Genomic DNA, 19,879 nt, shown 5'->3' with positions numbered 1-19,879 from the left:
AAGGTACAGATTCTAGAACTCTTTAGACTAGGTATGGTGCGAGTGGAAACCGTCACTCCATCAAGGCAATTTTTATTTTAAAAAATTACAGAAAGAACAAAGAACTAAAAGAATTTTAATAAAATGAGCAAGTTTACATTTGTACATTTTGTGTATTTGGGACCCAATCAGGGGCAAAGGATAAAGTTGCAAGGACAAAGGCTTCTGTGGGAGAGCAAGCAAAAAAGCAAGGGCTGCCCCAGTTGTGTCACGGGCATCCATTCAGAGCTGGGACCCTGCAGACACCTGCCTGCGCTCCGGAGGTGAGAAGCACACGCAAGCACGCATCAGTGGGAGCACCGCAGCTGAACTCAGCCCAGTGCAACGCAGCCCACGTGACATTCCTACATTAATACTTGATAGGGAACAGCAGATAAGCACTTCCAAAAACCAAATGGTATTGCCCACAGAATATGAATGTAAACTGAGTTCAGTTCATGCTGCTTTAACTAGAATGGTTCCACTGAACCTCATGACGGGAAAAAGGTCTGATGGATCTAATTGCTCTATTCAATGGCACAGTTACAAATCAGCAGGCCTGTGAGAAAGAACCACACATTTCTCTCAAAAATATGACTTGAGAAAAGGACCTTGTAGGAGTGAGAGGAAGGTTAGAGAAGAGTACAGTTTTAACTGATGAGACAATTCTTCATACTGTAATAGAATGCTGCTTGTGGTTAAGGATTTGGTAGAGATGGAAAACTCCTCAACTTTAATTCCCACTATTCTAAAGGATGACAAACATTTTAGAGTATTGATCAATGTTCAGTGAAAAAATGAAAAAGACTAGTATTGGCCGGGTGCTGTGGCTCATGCCTGTAATCCCAGCACTTTGGGAGGCCGAGGCAGGCAGATCACAAGGTCAGGAGACCGAGACCATCCTGGCCAACATGGTGAAAGCCCGTCTCTACTAAAAATACAAAAATTAGCTGGGCATGGTGGCGGATGCCTGTAGTCCCAGCTACTCGGGAGGCTGAGGCAGGAGAATCGCTTGAATCCAGGAGGTGGAGGTTGCAGTAAGCTGAGATTGCACCACTGCACTCCAGCCTGGGTGACAGAGTAAGACTCCGTCTCCGTGTTAGAAATGAGAAATTGCTAAGCTTTTTCAAGATTTTACCCATTTGGTGTACAGAGAAATAGAGCTTTTAATAGTGCAATGTTGCGTATACGGGTAACTTGTTCTTTGAGAAATATAAACTCAAACTCACAAGTTATCCTGATAACATATGCAGTAATATGACCATTCTACAACAGAGTCACCCACAGGTAAAACACATGACGGGGCTTTGAGCTCCCACCAATTTACACAGCATACAGTTGTGCTACAAGGAGAATTTCTTCATCATTTATTCTTTAGTTAATTGAAACATAGTCAGGAAAAAATGGTGCCAATTCCCCCCAAACAACACATGGATGTTTTTGCTTCTTGGCCCACTTAAGAGTCCCAAAAGGACAAAAAATACATGGACCAATATTAGTTCAGGAAACATGTTTTAAAGAACAGAACAGAGAATGAGGTCTTCATCCCACCTCGGTAAGGCTTGGGCTGATGAAGAGAGGGTGTATTCGGGGTCCTCTCTCGTCATATGTACAAGCTGACGCTTGTTTCCCAAGCATGATAGTAGTGGGCAGACTGCCTTTATTGTTAGCCCCTAACAGAATCAGTCATCACAATGAAGAAATTCCGAAGAGGGCAGTGAAGTGACAACAGCTTCAGCTCATCGTCGATGTTATACAGAAACACAAAAGGAATCTCCAGCCTGTGATGAATGAGAGGCCGTTGCTGTGTGTTCAGGACACCTCAGAGCAGGCACATAAAGTGCTGGAACGTGACACAGCCTGTCTGGATGTCCTCGGGAGGGTGGGCCATCCAGGAGGCGACACCCCCGTCCAGCACATGGGCCCTTCCACCCGCCGCCGGTCCTGCTAAAGGTGCGAGGCTAAAAACGGCCTCTCCAGAAAAGAACGCTCAGTGTCTGCCGACCACGCTTCCCTTTGAATTTCTCGAGTATTCAACAGGAGGTACATTTTAACAAGAAAAAATATCCCTAACAAACAGGACAGATGACTCTCTCAACAAGAGAGCAACTACGAACATGATACAAATTTAAATAAAAACGTTTAGTTCAATGTGTTCATCATGGAGTTTCAAATGAGCAGATGCCACAACAGGAAAGGAACACACGGCTGGGCCCTTGCCCGCCGTGGGTATCCCGTGTCTGCGGCTTCTTCAAGGTGGGGAGAGCAGCTTCTCTCTTGGAGTGTTCTCAGTTTCTCAATAGATCTTCACTTGCTAGGCAGCCAGAGGCATGAGTTCACCCAAGAGTGAGTGCTTGGGTACACAAGGCAGAATCTTTTGGGAGCTGAGAGCCGGAGAGGAAGTAAGAAGGAACAAAGGTACTTCTCCAGGGTCAGCCGTTTCTTAGGGCAAAGGCAGAGCCCACGAGGTAGCCCTGGGAAACGGGCCCACGAGTGAGTGGCGTGGATGGAAAGTGTATCTCTGCAGGAGGGCAAGGCTGACCCCTATGAGGCTCTGTGCCCTCGCCACTCACCCAGGCAAGAGAGGGCTTTGTCTCCAGCCATGCCGAAGCCACGTTTCCAGTGCAAACATGAGTCTAAAGGTTGGAGTGTGGGGGTGGTGGGGGATCCCCCACCTGGGTCTGGACTGTATGAGGAAGACTCCCTTCTTTTTTCAAAGTAGACCTCTGTCTTGGATTACTATGTACCTGGACAGGTGAACTCTTGTATGTCTCTATTTTTGGGATTTGTAGGGGTTTTCCATGTGCATTCATAGAGCCCGGTCAGCAATGAGGAGTCCTTGTTGCGTGTGGACGGAGGGCTCCCTGGCACCCAGATGTCTCCCTTCGTCCTGGCTGACACAGAGCATGGTGGTCGTCTGCTCTTCACGTCCAGCAGGCTCAGAAAGAACTCGGAGTTCCCCTCGCACCCTCGGGCCAAGCTTTTCAAGTCCGAGTGCCAGGGCTAGATGAGCTGGGGTTTGTGTGTCTGCTGGCAGCACAGTGGGTGTGCACAAGACCACCATTTGGGTATCTAACAAACACAGGCTCACAAAAGGGGTTTTGGCATATCTGACAAAGCTTTTTGTCTGAGAGTCGGATTGAGCTTCCTTTCAACTTCATCTGCAAAAAGAAACCAAGACTGAGAATGCTGTCATGTGTTAAGTATACTTAAAGTGGCTACGTTCTGGTTTTGCAGAGTTGACATGCATTACTCCATGGGCCATTATTATGATGAGGATTTCTTTAATAATATTATTATGATGAGGATTTCTTTAATATCAACTTCTTGAAACGAAATGCTAAAGGTGTAAATAAAATCATCCTTTGTAACTGGAGAAGTAAGAAAGCTACACAATTGCTTTTCTTATTTCACAAGAGTAATGACTGCTTGTCTGGCTGAGGCATTTCCACCCAAGATCCTCTCTCCAACATTCCCTGGGCTCTGCTCCTTTCAAGCAAGGCCTGTTAGAAGGTCATGAATGTTAATGCTGAATGGGACCATATAATAGTGTAATTCCAGGGTTCTCTCATTTGCAAATAAGAAAAGTAAAGCACAAACAAATAAGGGATGTAGGCAAAGTCATACAGTGAATGAGTGGCATATTCCTGGCTGATCCTGGGAGACACCCTTCCGTTTCCTTAGAGGTAACTGGTGAAACTGAGTCTTAATGCCATCGGTCCCTCTCTGATGAACAGGACTTGAGTTCTGAAAGTTATAAAGTTTTGCTACATAATTCACTCGTGTCAACCGAGGCAGGCTGGTCTACTGGCAGGATCAAGCAGCAACTTAGCGATTCATCCTACACTCCTTAGTTGCATCAGTCATTCCACAAACATGGATTAGATGCCTTCAACATGCCAGGCTTTGCCCCACAGACACTGAGATAAAGAAATGAGGTTCCTTCTCCTCAAAGAACCCAAACTCTAATAGTACAGGGTGACAATTGTGAATGCAAACACGAAGTAAAAGGTGGGTGAAAGAGAAGGTGATCACTCTATTTAAGAGGTATGAGATGGCTTCACCCAGGGAAAAAATTACTTAGGCTAAGTTTTGACTGGACATTTGCTGGGGACAAAGAAAAAGGTAAGAATGTCTCAGGCAGTGGGTACAGCATTTGCAAAAGCAGCGAACTGTGAAATACCAAGTCACATCCGGAAGGTTGTGTGCTAAAGCCAGGACATGAGCTGGGGAGCAGAGAGAGGTGGGGAGGGACGGGTCGAAGGAGATGGGACTGCATCTTCCAGGCCAGGGGGCGTCAGCAAAGGCTTCTAAGTGGGAGGGGAACACGTCGGATTCCCGCTCTGGAAAGAAGACTCTGCCAGCCGTGTGGAATTTAGGCCCACAAGAAATCTCCAGAAGGGGAGTACAGCGTGGGGACCAAGAATGTGGGGTTCTGAACCGGCCTGGGAGGCAGCTACGGGTGCGCCCATTGCCTGAGCATGTGACTGCTCTGTGCCTCAGTTTCCTCTCCTGTAAAATGGAGGTGCTGACAGCAGATACTGCATAAAACTGTCATGATGACAAAATGCTAGCACGACATAAAATGCCTGGGTCAGTGCCTGGCACACAGCATGTGCTGGGTAAATGCCTGATATTCTGATGCTGCTTTCCTCCCCACAGCCTCTCCCACAGACTCTCTTAATCACCAGCGTCCAAAAGGGTAGAAAAATTACACTGATGTTACACCTACCAGCCCAGCCTCTGCCTCTGCTCACACAGACCTCAGTGTCTATGAGTAGGACCAGATATTGATGTGTTGTAGTCAGAGACAGAAAGAAAGAAAAACCAGCAAAGACTATTTTCCCATCAGTAAAATCTACCTTCAATGCAATGTTGACTGACCAGGAAGCAGCTCGTGAGGGCCGGCACTCACCTTATCGTAGGTGTAGATTAAGTTTTCGGACCTGGCCAGGCCGAGAGCCACCTGCATGGTCCTCCTGGCATGGACGCTGTCCCTCATGGCCCCCATCAGGAATGGGCACAGGAGCTGCACTGACCAGGTGTCAGGCAGCATCTGCAGCACCTGGGCGGCATCAAATTCGGTGGCGTGGTGGTTCAGCAGGTCCACAGCAGCCACGGCCAGCTCGTGGGCGGCAGGGCCAGCACGCAGGTAGATGGCCAGCAGTGTGTGGAAGAGGTGCTGGCGGTGGGGTGGGTCTCGGCCCTCGGAGCACCACAGGCAGTAGTCTTCGGCCGCTGCGAAGTCCCGCAGCTCATGCACCAGGATATGCAGTGCCTTCTCGTGCTCGCCCAGCTTCCCGTGCAGGATGGCGCTCTCCATGGGCAGCCCAGCTCCCCGCAGCCTCTCTGTGAGACAGAATCCACGGCTCAGAAAGAAAGGGGCCCGCCGGCCACCCGCCCAGCAACTGGCCTCCTTGCTGCTCTGGGCTTCAGGAGGGGAAAAGTCGACCTGGCTCCCTCACAATGCCAGATGCTGCCACCCAGATGACTGAGGGAAGCTTTTCCTGCATTTTCACACTGTGAATCCGGGTGTTAGTAAAACAGAAGGCAGACTCTACTCAAAAGTATAGCTGGACCACAGAATAATTCCTTTTTCCAGTGTTCAGAGGATGAACAGAACAAATGAACCACAACCTCAGAAAGGCCCAGTGGCTCAGTGAGTATCAGCCTTCCACGTCTCCAGTCACTCCATCATCACTTCTATCCTCCCAGGACAGTATCTTTTGACTAAAATAGAAGGACACTATGTCCCTAAACTCCTAACAAACACTACTTCCCCCAAAAGGTGTGCTGAACCCCTTTATTCCCATTTTAAGTAGATTTCATTAAATGGAATATGAACTCATATTATTCAAAATCCATCTCTACATTATTCAACAAAAGATTGCCAATAATAGGATTTTTTGTTTTTTTTCACCTGCAATTAAGCTTCCAGGTCCTAAGGAAAATGACATAACCCAAAGTGTCATTCCTGACCAAGGCCCTACCCTCAGAGGGCTGTGTCTCACTGGCAAAGTCACCTTGCTTCCTACCCCATGAGTAACTTCCCACCCCATCCTGTCTAGAACTGCACCAGCCCTTATCTGCATTGCAATTGAACTCTGAGTCTCTAAGGACCAGAAGTGAGTCTCATCTGTTTTTACATCCTCAGGAGATTATAAGATCTCTTCCTACTGCGAAGAAATATTATGAGGATGACCCTTAGTTCAGGGTCAAGGCTAATAATCAAATTATAGGCATTTGAATCTTGGCTATCCCTCAGGCCTGAAGAACATGGCAGACATTGTTAGCTGTGTAGCAAAGGGCTGGCCCTACAAGGTACATCCCTTATAACACCAGACACAGAAGCCACAATAGGCAACGCCTTCATCCTCACAGTGGAAGGCCAACAAATAATTACTAAGTGGCAGCCATAGTTAAGGCCCCAGGAGAGGTGCAAAGACAGTTAAAAAAAGATCATTGTGGTGACTTACACTTCTACATCTATCATCTCATTTATATTTGACTCCCACAGCCACCCCGAGTGGATAGGTTGGGCTGGAATCGTTTTTACAACTTCCCTAGACTGACATCTCCCCAAGTCACCTAACTAAGAAAGGATACAAAATTACGTATCCTTGGATTCCAGTGCTCCTCCCACAGTGCTGCGGGGGATACCCCCATTGCCTGAAAGCTCCCTGTGCTACCTGCAAGCCCAGACTTACACCTAATGACTGCTCATACAGGGCCTCTTCCGCGAGGCTGCCTCTGACCCCTCCACCCCAAGGCACGGCTCGTGGGTTCCTCGGCCCTTCTAGAACTGTACCTGCCCTTATCTGCATTCCCATTAAACTGAGTCTCTGAGGACCAGGACTAAGTGTCATCCATTTTCATATCCTCAATGCACAGTGACACAACTCTACACACTCAGAAAAGCTGGCAGAACGCAAACATTGAACCACACACTTGTGGCTGGCCTGAGAGTTTTATAAGGAGATCTGTAAAGGAAAAAGGGTAAGTCAGGAGTGAGTAAAAATATTTAATAGCCGGGACACCCTGGCACTGACCAGTCAGGGACGGTGAGTGAACACAGGTCGCATGCTGGATCGTCACGGAAGTCCTAATGTAGGTGCGGGTGCAAGCCAGAACCAGTGTGTGCTGGTCACATGAAATACCAACCCACACCTGTGTTCTGGCTCTACCGCTCATGGGCTGTGTGACCTGTGGCAAGCAGGGTAACCTCTCTGGGCTTCAGTGCACTCTTCCATAAAAATGAAGGAAAAACGGGACTCACTTCACAGGGTTGTTGTGGAAACTGCATGTCATAAGGCAGCCTCAGCGTTTTGACCTATGCCTGGCACAACTAGTCAATCCTCATTACTTGTGGATTCTGTATTGACAAAGTCATCTACTCGCTGAAATTTATTTGTAACCTCCCAATCAACACCCGCAGCAACTTCAAGGTCATTTGCGACAAGCACAGAGCCTGACGCAGAGCTGAGGCCAAAGAAGGAGCACCCTCCCTCCTTGCTTCAGTTCTCGTACTACCTACACGTTTCCTTTTCACAGGCTATTTATTGCCACACTTTTTTGCATTTTGGTGCTTTTTGTTGGTGATTTCAGCATGGTGCTGAAGTGCTGCCTAGCGCTCCTGAGCTCAGGGAGGCTGTGATGTGCTTTAGGGAGACAACACATGTGTTAGATACACTTTGTTATCAAAAATGGTATTAAAGGCCATTAAAGAAAAACACATCACTAACCCCAGTGAGTATAAATCCAGAAATTCTATGTCGAATGTGGCAAGAAACTAATTAATTCTATCAGTTGCAAGCACCATGCTGCGCTGTGGAACTTTACACGATACAGAAACTGTGGTCTCTGTACCCCTGAGGAACGGAAACCCAAATCCCCTCCAAGACACCTGCACAACCTTCTTGCTTAGAGCTCAAGGGACCTGAGCCTTAAGCAGCCTGGGAGTGGGCTGCTGGGGGCCGTGCCTGCTGTAAGCCTCGATCAGAGACTGAAGTCATCAGAGGGAACTATGACTCAGTGCTTTGACATTCAATAAGGACACTCAAGAGACACACAGACGTCTAAAAGCTACCAGGGCAGCGCCAACATCATCAGTCAAAGGACACTGTCCATCTAGAGGCACAGTCCATCTTAAAGGCACAAGAAGCCTCATTTCTCCCTGCAGGGAGGCTGACTCTGTCAAAAGAGGTGCAAAGACTGGGTGTGGTGGCTCATGCCTGTAGTCCCAGCACCTTAGGAGACAGAAGCAGGAGGATCACTTGAGGCCACGAGTTTGAGACCAGCCTGGGTGACAAAGCGACACCCTGTCTTCATTTAAAAAAAAATATTTTTAAAGAAGAGGCTCAAAGACTCACCCTGTGGAATCACCCAGGAGCTGTGCCAAAGCCCTTCTCTCTGCTTCCTCCCACCCCCTTGATACGAGTTTTTTCCAAAGGGAGACAACACTGAGATCATCCTCACCAAGGAGAAAGTGAACTCGGTATAAATCGGACTTCTGGAGCAGCCGCCGAAGCTTGGCCTGCGTCTCGGAGGCCTCTGCGCCTTTGCCGCTGGTGGAGGCCCTCTGCTGCAGCACCTCTTCCAGGTAGAGCACAGCTAAGTGAGTGTGATACTCTTCCTTCTGCAGGAAACAGGGGGAGCCAAGCAGACAGACAGTGTTTTCAAGTGGGAAAGTCAAAGGTCTCCCCGGTCAGCCAGGGCTTGGAGCCCGGGGCTGCGCTGACATGAGCTGGGCACTCACTCACTGGATCAAAACCCTCTCAGAAACCACGATACTGAGATGACTTTACCATCTCTGGGGAATAGAACAAAAAGTCACCTCTTATTTTGAGAAGTAAGGGCCACAGAATTTAGATAACCTACAAAAAGGTATAGCTCCCTTTGTTTCCTTTAAGGATAATAACAAAGAAGGAAAAGAGAGGGAAAATGAAAGCTAAGTGGGGGTGAGATGGAAGGAGAAAAAAATAAAGCTACCTATTGGTCCAGGTCTCTTTCCCCAAGCCTCAAGGCCCCCATCAGACCCTCAACAAGTACGGATGGATCACACCCGGGGAACAGACATTACACAGAACCACACGCCAAAAAGTGCTCTAGTTCAATTCCGTCTCTCCAGCCCACACTCTTTAGTCTAAGTTCTGCAGTGCTCACCTGCAGTCTCTTGTCTATCACAAGATGTTCCAGATACTTCACAAGGGCTTTAGGGTATTTTTTAAGGCAATTGATAATGTCGTCGGGATTAAAACTGTTCTTCTGCTGTTCATCCAAAGGTCTCTTGGTGAAAACCTGAACTCCGACCTGAAAGAGGAGCAACAATACAGTTGCTGTGCTTCTCAAACCCACCTTTTCTTCATCTTTATTTTGGTCACTGCACATTCAAGTTTGGATAAGATCATCACTTAAAATATGATGACATAACACATTAAATATGCACAGCTTTTTGTATGTCAATCATATCTCAATACAGTGGTTTAAAAAAGATAATTATGGAGAAAAACAGCCCAGCATGAAGCACTGTCAAAGGCCAGAGGGCAAAAAATCAAGACAGAAAAGCCAGCCTATACCCTGAAGCCCTCCTCACACACCCCGTGCAAATTGGAAACTGAAGAACAAAGCATTTATTGGTGACAGATTTTGACAATCCATGGAGTAACAATTTTATAACATTAAGATCATCCAAGAACAGGGATAGCCAGTTGCCGAACAGTATGTGAAAAGATATCAAAAGCACTGAAATTTCTGTACAGTAAACCCACTTCTCTGAACATGGATTATCTACCCTGGGTTATTTATGATAGATGGTTAATCTGAGATCCGAGCCTCCAGTCCCTGAGTGAGTTTCCAGGCTGCCTTCCTGTGTCTATCAAGTGGAGGCACAGGTCCAATCCCCTGGTTCGAGGAAAGGATAGTGAGGCAGCAGGAAAGCGGTTCTCCACTGCACCCCCCGAGCACTTATATGTGCAGGTTCTATCACGTGCATGCACACACGCACACCCCCCAAGGCCAATACAGTCATATATCATGTATGATGGTACGAATTTTGGATTCTATAAGCCTGGATTTGTGTCTCAGCTCTACCAACTATAGCCTCAGTTTCCTCATGTGTAGCTAATGCCCACTGAGGGGTTGCTGTGATATTTAAGTGATGACCTTTGTCAGGGGATTGTCCACCATGCAGTACACTGAATTCCATGTATGTTCTGCTGTTATCATCCATAAGCATTGGGAGAGGCCTAAACCTTGCAACGGCACTGAGATCCATGTTGCAGGCGTGTGTGAGCCCGGTCAGGATGTACTCTGCAGGCGTATGCATAGAGGCAAAGTAAAGATGGAGTAACAAGTATGCAAAGTGTAAGTGCCTGGCTCTGATTTTCCAGGGAAGCCAGCACCACAGAGGATATGAGAATCTATTCCAACTCAGGTTTTAGAAAGGCAGATGCAGCACTCAGAAACTCTCCATTCAGGACCAAGGTCCTGCATCAGAAAGCTCATTTTGTCTCTCTGAGGGGAGCCATGGAAGCATACACGTTTTTCACGATGAGAACTGACATGCCTGCTGTCTTCTTCCCAGTCACCTGTGGGGCTTTACTAAGGATACTGTCCTGAGCCTACTACCTCCCCTCTAGCCAGCAGGTGCTTTTTCACTGTCAGCATTTCTCAGCTTCCAAGACGGGCCGAGTCTTGCTCATGGCTCCCCTCCCTCCTCCAGGCCCACCAGCTCCATGTTGGCCGTGGTGGGAGCAGGGATGAGGGCAACAGGCTGCCCAGTGTGGCCCAGGTCTGGGTGCTGCCTCCTCCCAAAGATCAAGTCCTGCAGGGCAACCACCTAATCCTGCTCCAGAAAACAGCAGTGTCAGACTTCTGAGAGGTCGAGGAGCGGGGTTCACAGACACAAGTTCTTAAGAAGACGCTAAAAATGCAAGCTGGCTATGTGTCTTGCTTTTCTACACAAGTGACTTGCCCCAGCAAGGGATTCTCAATGGAATGTCTCAGCAGCAAGATACAGAACTGCCCCAGAGCTAGAATCCAGAGAGCTCAAGGGAAGGTATTAAAAGGGAGACAACATCAACAACAAAAAACAGAGCAGGAGGCTGAAATGTAGCTTCCTTTTCCCCTCTAAAATCAAAGTCTCTGGGGTCTGTTTTTACCACCTCTCCCAACCAAAGAGAATGCATTTTTATGAAGCACAAACCTCTTCACTTTTCTGCAGGACCCAATCAGCATAGGCCCACACTAGCTCCTCGTCTAAGCAGTAGGTAAGAAAATCCACGATGTATTCATACAGGTCTGAGCGTGTGGAGTCCTGGACGTCGCCATTCACAATGTTCACCCACAACTGGAAAGGAATCAAAAAGAAAAAAAGAAAAAGAAAAGAAAAAAATCGTAAAGGCATGTATCTTAGAATTAGTTGAGAAATGACATATGTTTACTTATTTGGCTTTTTAATATCTTTTAAAGTAGTTAGAAAAACTGTAAATGCTTAAATTTTAGTTTTTTTGGAGAAATAAATGTAAAAAGACATAAGTCCAAGAAATAAAAAAAAATAAAGCTCCTAGTTCCTTTCTCTTTCTTTCCTTTTATCTTTTCTTTTTTTTTTCTTTTTCTTTTCTCTTCTTTCTCAATAACAGTAAACAGAATTTATGCAGGGAGGTGAATATATTAAAAATGTTTCTTCATGAAATAAACAAAACAGTCTCTCATAACGTCTTGACACAGAGAAGATTCACCTATAAGCCAGGCTCTGTTTCCATCTTCTCCGTCACAGATATTCTTGATTTTGAAGTCTCCTTTGGACTGTGATAGGCAGATGTTGTGCTTTTAAAAAAGCTTTGGTGACTCTGTCCCCTGACTTCCCACTGTCTTTTGCACAGGAAGCTCAGGATAGACTTCAGTGATAAAAGCCTTTTGCTTTTTCAGCCAGAAACTTCTCTACCATGTTAAGCGAAGCTTACTTTCAGGACCCTGGAATGAGGCAGCATCACGTGGGCGTGGAAAGGATGACGGTTGCGTGGGTTCCTTCCGCACTACCTGCATGGCGTGCGCCACCTACCTGCACACCACACCACCCCTCCAAGCCACAGCACAAGGAAGGAGCCCAGAAACAGGCGTGGCATATGAATTCTGGAATTCTGATGTCAGCATATGAACACTTTTTATGATACTCGTTTCGTCAACACAGAATTCCCCAAATCAAATAATCACACATACCTTGAAATGTGCCATTTTATATACATTTCTACCACATATGGAGATTTATCCCATATCATTTCAAGTTTGTAAATCTATCTCTCTACAGCTCTGCTAAGGTTATTACTATACTTATATAAAGCTGTAATTCTGAGAACACCAGGCTTTTGAAAATGAAAATTTTATCATTGACACCCAAATCTACTCTTGGCCATTGGGTACATGTTAATTCACCCCACCCCATTTTTCGTTGCTGCTGTTGTTCTGCTCTGCAATCAGGTTACCACAATAGTCTCACAAAGTGATCCAACACTAAATACATGTTCAGCCTTGCCAGAGTCATGAGGTTGACTTGAGCTTGGTGAATATGGCTGATGCCCTTGGCCCCTCACAAAATAAAGCAAAAGGGCACACCAGGAAACAACATGGTGCAGTACAAATGCATAACGAATAATGAAGGGGAGAAAGTCTCCTGAGATTGTGAGATAAGGCTTTTCTCAAGATCAGTAGCAAGACGTAAGACACAAAATGTGACAATGCTAATAAATCGATGCCATTTCGATCAGGGTGCAGGACCTCTGCCGGGCCAATGGAGCACAGTTCAGATCTCAGATCTACCATGGATGCATGGCCTTGGGCAAGGGGCTGGCGTGCACCAGCTGTGGTTTTGTCACAGGTGACCCAAGGATAAGAACTTACCCAGCTCACTGGCAACACTGATCGTCACTAACAGTGGAAATGATAAATCCGACTGTCATTCACTGCCTACATTTTCTGGTAAGGGCAGTGATATACTGTGACTCTGTGAGAAATCCTTTTTTCATTTCTTAAGTTTTCAAAAACTCAGTCTTGATAATGTTCTTTAAGGAGACGGAAAGACAAAGAGAAGAAAACTCTTGGCCAACATTCCTCCAGGAATTCACTTTCTAAAACAGAATCATTTTTGTTCTGTATAAAAGGATGTATATCAGGCAAAAGTGGTCTCTGTCAACTTGTGAATTTTTTTTAAAGTAACACTAAGTATTACACGGTGCTGATTTTTAAATCACGTGGAAACGCGACTAAACTCACCTGAACTGCAGCCGCGTCTTGGTTATTATAATGATAGAGCAGTCCAAGTGCAAAATACCTGAAACAGGACAACATGGTAAGTACAACTTGTGTTCATCAGCTCCTGGAGGCGACCTTCACACAGTGACACCCCCCACTCCAAGCTCCCCATATTCTATTCAACTCGAGTTCAGGCTGGGTGCAGTGGCTCATGCCTGTAATCCCAACACTTTGGAAGGCCAAGGTGGGTGGATGGCTTGAGCCCAGGAGTTCAAGACCAGCCTGGGCAACGACATAGTGAGATCTATCTTTATTAAAATATTCAAAAAAATTAGCCAGGTGTGGGGTACACATCTGTAGTCCCTGCTACTTGGGGTGCTGAGACATAAGAATCACCTGAGCCCAGAAAGTTGAGGCTGCAGTGAGCCCTGAATGTGCCACTGCACTCCAGCCTGGGTGATGGAGTGAGACCCTGTCTCAAAAAATACGTGTGTGTGTGTGTGTGTGTGTGCGCGCGCGCACGCATGCCCATGTAGTTCAACAACAAACAACCAAAGGATGTTCATTTCTGTATATTTACTTATGATACTAAAAATATATGCTCTATCAGCTTCCAAAAAGAATCTGATTCCAGTCTAAGATGAGCTGAAAAAGTAAACTATGGAAAAATCACATCTGGAATTGCTTTATGATTTGCTTCAAATGTTAATATAATTTCATATGTCTTTGGTCTACTACTATTAACCCATATGAGGTACTAGAAGAATATGCAGAAGCTACGCTGCCTAAGCAGTGACTGAGAAGGAGGGCAGGGGCTTCAGACATGAGGAACAAGCAGGAAGGGCTAGTGTCCGGGCCTCGCAGACCACAGAGTCAGGGAGCGTCCTGGGAGAGAGTGCCCAGAGTTCAAGAACCTGGGTTTCAACTCCAGCTTCTTTGGCCTTCAGCAAGTAGGTTAACTTCCCCAGCCTCTAACTCCTCACCTATAAATGGAAAAGATCGGCAATAGCATTGGCATTGCCTGGGCAGCGAGCCCTCAGCACCCTCCCGAAGTCTGCAAGGGTGCCACACTCCTGGTCCGCCTCCCCAGCAGGAAACTGGAGAAGGCTGACCAGCGGGAGGTCAGGCTCCTTCCCTCCAAGGGCACACTCTCAAGATACTGGGGCATCCACATGAATCCTTCTCTTTTCCTTAACCTTTTGGAAAGCCATGCTGACTCTACAGATCCCACCATCCCTTGTCACTTCTGCCTCCTGAGAAAACTAACACTGATTCCACAGCATATCCGAGTGGCTGATGGCAACTGCTGAAAAGGCCAGTACCCATGTGGAAGGCTCTGGCGTCTCAGGCACTAGCACAGTGACCCCAGGGTCCTGTGGGAGTTCATCCACGCTTTTGTCGTTTCGAATCCTTAACAAAAATCATAGACCAAAAAAAATCGTGTTCTCTAAGTGGAGCTGAGGGATCACCCAACCCCTCTCATTTTTAAAGATAAGAAAACTGAGGCCTAGAATGGTTGGGCGAAGTATTAGCTGCCCAGAATGGAGAAGCTGCTGGCCCCAACCCAGCCAGGCACTATGCATTAACAGCCCACGATATACAAGGCCATCTACTAACTCATGCACATAAGGAAGGCGGTTTTTTATTTTTTTGAGACAGGGTCTAGCTCTGTCCCCAGGCTGGAATGCAATGGTGCAATCACTGCTCACTGAAGCTTCAACCTCCTGGGTTCAAGCAATCTTCCTGCTTCAGCCTTCTGAGTAGCTGGGACCACAGGTGTGCACCACCACACCCAGCTAATTTATTTTTAATTTTTAGTAGAGACGAGATCTTACTATGTTGCCCAAGCTGGCCTCAAACTCCTGGGCTCAAGCAATCTGCCTGCCTCGGCTTCCCAAAATGCTAGGATTACAGGCATGAACCCCCATGTCCAGCCAAGGAAGGCAGAGTTTAAAACCATACCATGTATCAACAAGATCAAGAAGCCTCCCTTTGAATCTATTTATTTAGCTATCTATTCAATTCAGTAGTCAGTAACTAAAATGCACTGCAAATTTTACCAATAAACATGTGGCATCTCCCATAAGTGAATACAAAGCAAACTATAAAGGAAATTAAAAATAACTTCATGGCCGGGCGTAGTGGCTCACCCCTGTAATCCCAGCACTTTGGGAGGCTGAGGCGAGCGGATCACCTAAGTCAGGCGTTCTAGACCAGCCTGGCCAACATGGTGAAATCCTGTCTCTACTAAAAATACAAAAACGACCTGGGCGTGGTGCCCTTCCTTCCGTTTCACTCCCAGCTACTTGGGAGGCTGAGGCAGGAGAACTGCCTGAACCCAGGAGGCAGAGGTTGCAGTGAGCCGAGATCACGCCACTGTACTCCAGCCTGGGTGACAGAACAAGACTCCGTCTCAAAAAAAAAATAGTAATTAAAAAAAAAAAAGAAAAATAACTTCGTTTACTCACAAAGCCCATTACTAGTTCCAAATTGTACTCCAGATCATTCAAGCATGGGTGTGAGAACAAATGCCCTCCAAGACCCCTTCAAGGGGTCTGCAGACGGTGGTGACAGATAGGGCATCTGAGAAGCACATGCATCTGCTGTCACTATGATTTCATGGCAATCACCTACAGGTCCTTGGGAACGCAAACATCACACTGGCTAAGGCTAAGTCACTTCACGAGGATCTCCCCAGCAAAGGGCCTCAGTAAGGGTGCAGGGCGGGAAGCCCTGGTCGTATCAGGAGGGGAGCACTCACTTTTTGTGCTTCTCTAGCCAGGCGGCACTGTCTGTCAGGAGACAGAAGTTCTCAGTGACCAGGAGGTCCAGCAGGCTGTCGTGGTCAGCCTCTGCGTACAGTTTGAGCAAGGCTGTGTCGATGTCCTCCTTGTAGCCATTTGCTACCTCTGTGCTGCGGACCTCGTTCAGGTAGCTCATGAGGAAGCGTTTGCACTTGGCCATCTTCTCCTGGTCCCCCTGGGTCAGCTGGTTCAGGTCTGCGTACTCATGAAGAGGAGGGTGGGACCGGGTGAAGGAGGAGGAGGTGGGCAACAGGAAGGGGTAGAGAGAGATCAGCTCCCGGACATCAAGCTGGCCGCTTCTGCAATTACAGTGTCAAACTAAATGAAGCAAAAAGAGAGAAGAGTACACATAGGCACACAAAACAGCACTGGAGGGGAGTGCACGGTGGCACACGTTCACAGGGGTTTGGGGAGCTGGGGACAGGGTAATCACGTCGGGGTGACCATTCTAATCTGCGAGTGCAGCAAAGCACCATCCAACTGGGTGCTCCCACCTGGCTCCAAAAAAGAACAGAAGGGACGAAGGTGAAAGACACATACGCAACTGGCATGAGAGTGGAACACCAAAATGCCTATGATGAAGAGAATACCCAGCTGAGCCTGGAAACCAAGGCAGAAAAAGCAACACCCGGGATAACACGCCATCAGCGTCTGCGGCTGTGCAAAGGCAGCATCACAGCTCTGCTGAAACCAGCATTTTCCTGGCACTAAATTACAGACAGATTTGTTGAATGGTCCTTAAAGAAGGGACTTTATAAAAACATTAACTTACAACTTCCTCACCAACATCTCACAACAGAAGACACAGAAATATTCATGTGGCCATTTCTGTGGGGACTCTCGTAGAATTTCAGAGCCTAACATTGGGATGCAACAAACAGTTCCTTTCCTATCTCCTCTCCGGAACCTGCTCGTCCTGGCTACAATCAGAGCAGGAGCTGTGGATCTCAAACCTGGCCCAGTGTCAGACCCAGCTGTGGAAACAGAAGCAGGGGCCACCCCACCCCAGACACACGGAATGGTGAGGAAGGAGCCAGGATCCATGCTGCCTGCGATGTTCAGTGCATCCTCTTTCACCCAAGCTCTGATCAGCTTAAAGCCTCCTCTACTGGCTTCCGCCTCTGGCTGCCCTTCCTTCCGCTTCACTCAGCCTCTCCTGACCTCCCATGATTTGTACAACCCATAGGATAAATTTCAGACCTCTTAGTATGGCATTCAAGGCCCTTCCCAAACTGATCTCAAGCTACTCTACAACTTCAGCCTCAAGCATCCCTCCCACACCCCAACACTTCTACTAGACCTGCTTATTTTGCCAATGTGTACATTTCATGCCTCTCAGCCTTTGCTGTTGTTGTTCCCTTGCCCAAAGCAGTGGTTCTTGGTGAAAAGCAATTTCGCTCTCTGGGGAACATGTGGCAATGCCTGGAGACAATTTTATCATGACTGGGGTGGGGGTGTGCTATGGCATCTAGCAGGTAGAGGCCAGGGCTGCTGCCATTAAACACCCTGCAATGCACAAGACAGTACCCCCCTGCCCAAATAATTATCTGGCTCAAAATGTCTACAGTGCCACAGTTGAGAATCCCTGACCTAAAGTACAATTCTTGATTTGAGAAGTTTCTGCTCATTGTTTAAGATCCAGGATGAATCCAATGAAGATTCCTCCACTGGCTCACGTGAGCCCATGCAACAACGCTTCCACAGCAGAGCGGCACCTGTGCTGCAGGAAAGGCACACATTCAGTGTCCAAGCTAGAATGGGCATGCCAGAGAAGCAGGCACTGGGTTACCCTTCCATCCACTGCTCAGATGCTCAGGCCACGTTTGCTGAATGAAAGAAGAGCTGAACCTAGCTGATACAATGACAGGCTGCAGGTTGTCTAAAGGAAGAGACACAGCGCCCATGTCCCCAGGTTACGTATGATCAATTTTCTCTTAAGTATCAACCATAACTAGCTGGTAACTGTGGCCTCCGGCATGGCACTGAGAAGGAGTCAGAGGACGGGCCCAGTTCAATGAGGAAAAGAAAATCACAATTTATTAGCAACATTTGCTGTGAGCAAGAAAAGGAAGTGGAATCATCTTTGTCTTAGAAGTGTCTTCTTCAAATATCAATTCTCAGGCTGGGCGTAGTGGCTCATGGCTGTGATCCCAGCACTTTGGGAGGCTGAGGCAAGAGGATGACTGGAGGCCAGGAGTTTGAGACCAGCCCAGGCAACACAATAAGATCCCGTCTATATAAAAAAATAAAAAATTCGCTGGGTCTCGTGGTGGCATACACCTGAAGTCCTAGCTACTCAGGGGGCTAACGCAGGAAGATCACTGAGCCCAGTAGGTCAAGGCTGTGGTGAGCTATGATTGCAGCACTATACTCCAGCCTGGGAGACAGAATGAGATGCTGCTTCAAAACGAGACAAAAAAAATCCGTTCTCTCAGTCACACTTTGGACCAAAGCACAGCAGCAATCTAAACTTAAGCCATTAAGAGAGTGAGGTGCGGAAGTACAGAAACGTCATCCTAATAACAGCCCCCACATCTATTCTCTTACAAAATCCGAGGACTGCTCTAGGAATCCATCTGAGGACAATCACCTAATGTTTCAGATTGACCCATGAGAGAAGGAAGACACCTTGGGATACACCCATGACCCCGGTGAGGAGGTCTCCAACACTGTAGGGCTGACACAAGATATGACAGAAAAGAACCTAGGTCCAAAGGGGCAAAAAATTGACTTAAACCCCGAAGCCAAGGGTCTTACCAAGAACAGAGAACACGTAAGAGTTGCATAAGGAAAAGTTATATGGGGCATCATTATTCAAGGAATGATTCCTTCTTTACTCAGAAATCCATTCTCTACAGCCAATTTTGTAACTGTAATCATTTTCAGTACTGCCATCCCTCAAATACCCAGCATAGAGCGAAAAATTAGAGCCACCATGGATGTAAGGATGTGGCTGGTCATGAGCACACCCCCTACAGAACAGGCAAGGGAGGCGTTCTGCTCAAGTCACTACTTCGATGAAAATATCTATTCAGGGGCTTCCTGTACATGTATTTCTTAGACAGCTGTAAACTGTGCAGAATCTATCCTGGAGAGACATTTTGAGAAGTTACTCTAAAGGCAGTGCCTGGGTAGGATATTTCAAGACTCTCATAGCAGGTCTAACTTAATCTTCTGCAAAGAGTGCTGAGCAAGGCCTGGGACGGCTAACTCCTTCCTCACTGAGCACTCAGCTGTGGGGCAAGGGCAGCCGGAGGCGGCGTGACTGCGAGGCGTGCCTGTAAGGCAGGCGTGGTGGGCGGGGGAAAGGGGAGAACACACTCCACAGCCCACAAGCACATCTGACAAGCACAGCGGTCATTGCAGTGCCAGAAGGGACCTCCTTAAGAGAAACTCAGCTTTCTGAGAGCTGACCAGGAACAGAACAGTTAGAAGGTCATTAGAGGATGACAGAAAGTTTCATAGGTCTTTCCAGAAGCACTGTGTTCCCCGCCACCCCAAACTCACAGCTTCTTGTAAAATCACTGGAGAGAAGCAAGAGTGAACCACGGCGCCTTCCTAGGGGTCCTCAGTGTGCTATCAGATCCGCTGTTTAGAATTTTCTCCTGACAAAACAATCTTGATGTGTCCACGGGACTAGTGTCTGTGCCCTTCCTCTGCTCCCACTCTAAGACACAGGCCAGTTAAATTAAGGCTCCGGGTGAGGGGGTGACGCCGAGGAACCAGCATTGGCGGGGTCTGCTGTCACAAGCAACCTCCACCGTATCCACCTGAAGCACAATCTAACCATGCAACACATCCCACCGTGA

General features: G+C 47.3%; 1 protein-coding gene across 3 annotated transcripts in view; it reads right to left on the bottom strand.

Annotated features, from left to right (window-relative positions):
- The window catches only part of TGFBRAP1 (transforming growth factor beta receptor associated protein 1), a 77,440-nt gene that overhangs the window by 13,190 nt on the left and 44,371 nt on the right, over window positions 1-19,879 (bottom strand). Inside the window, exons 6-12 of one of the 3 annotated variants that reach the window (XM_025354759.1) lie at window positions 16,028-16,369; window positions 13,288-13,345; window positions 11,222-11,365; window positions 9,181-9,327; window positions 8,494-8,653; window positions 4,934-5,367; window positions 57-3,179 (exon numbers count right to left, since the gene is read on the bottom strand). In XM_025354759.1, the coding sequence (XP_025210544.1) occupies window positions 3,003-3,179; window positions 4,934-5,367; window positions 8,494-8,653; window positions 9,181-9,327; window positions 11,222-11,365; window positions 13,288-13,345; window positions 16,028-16,369 (1,462 nt within the window). In that variant the 3' untranslated portion in view covers window positions 57-3,002. Of the gene's footprint in view, window positions 1-56; window positions 3,180-4,933; window positions 5,368-8,493; window positions 8,654-9,180; window positions 9,328-11,221; window positions 11,366-13,287; window positions 13,346-16,027; window positions 16,370-19,879 lie in introns of those variants that run through there. The other 2 variants (XM_025354758.1, XM_025354760.1) reach the window with 2 other exon arrangements.

The sequence above is a fragment of the Theropithecus gelada genome, chromosome 13 (assembly GCF_003255815.1).
Source record: "Theropithecus gelada isolate Dixy chromosome 13, Tgel_1.0, whole genome shotgun sequence".
In the NCBI taxonomy this organism is placed as follows: Eukaryota; Metazoa; Chordata; class Mammalia; order Primates; family Cercopithecidae; genus Theropithecus; species Theropithecus gelada.
This window is presented reverse-complemented; position numbering and strand designations above follow the sequence as displayed.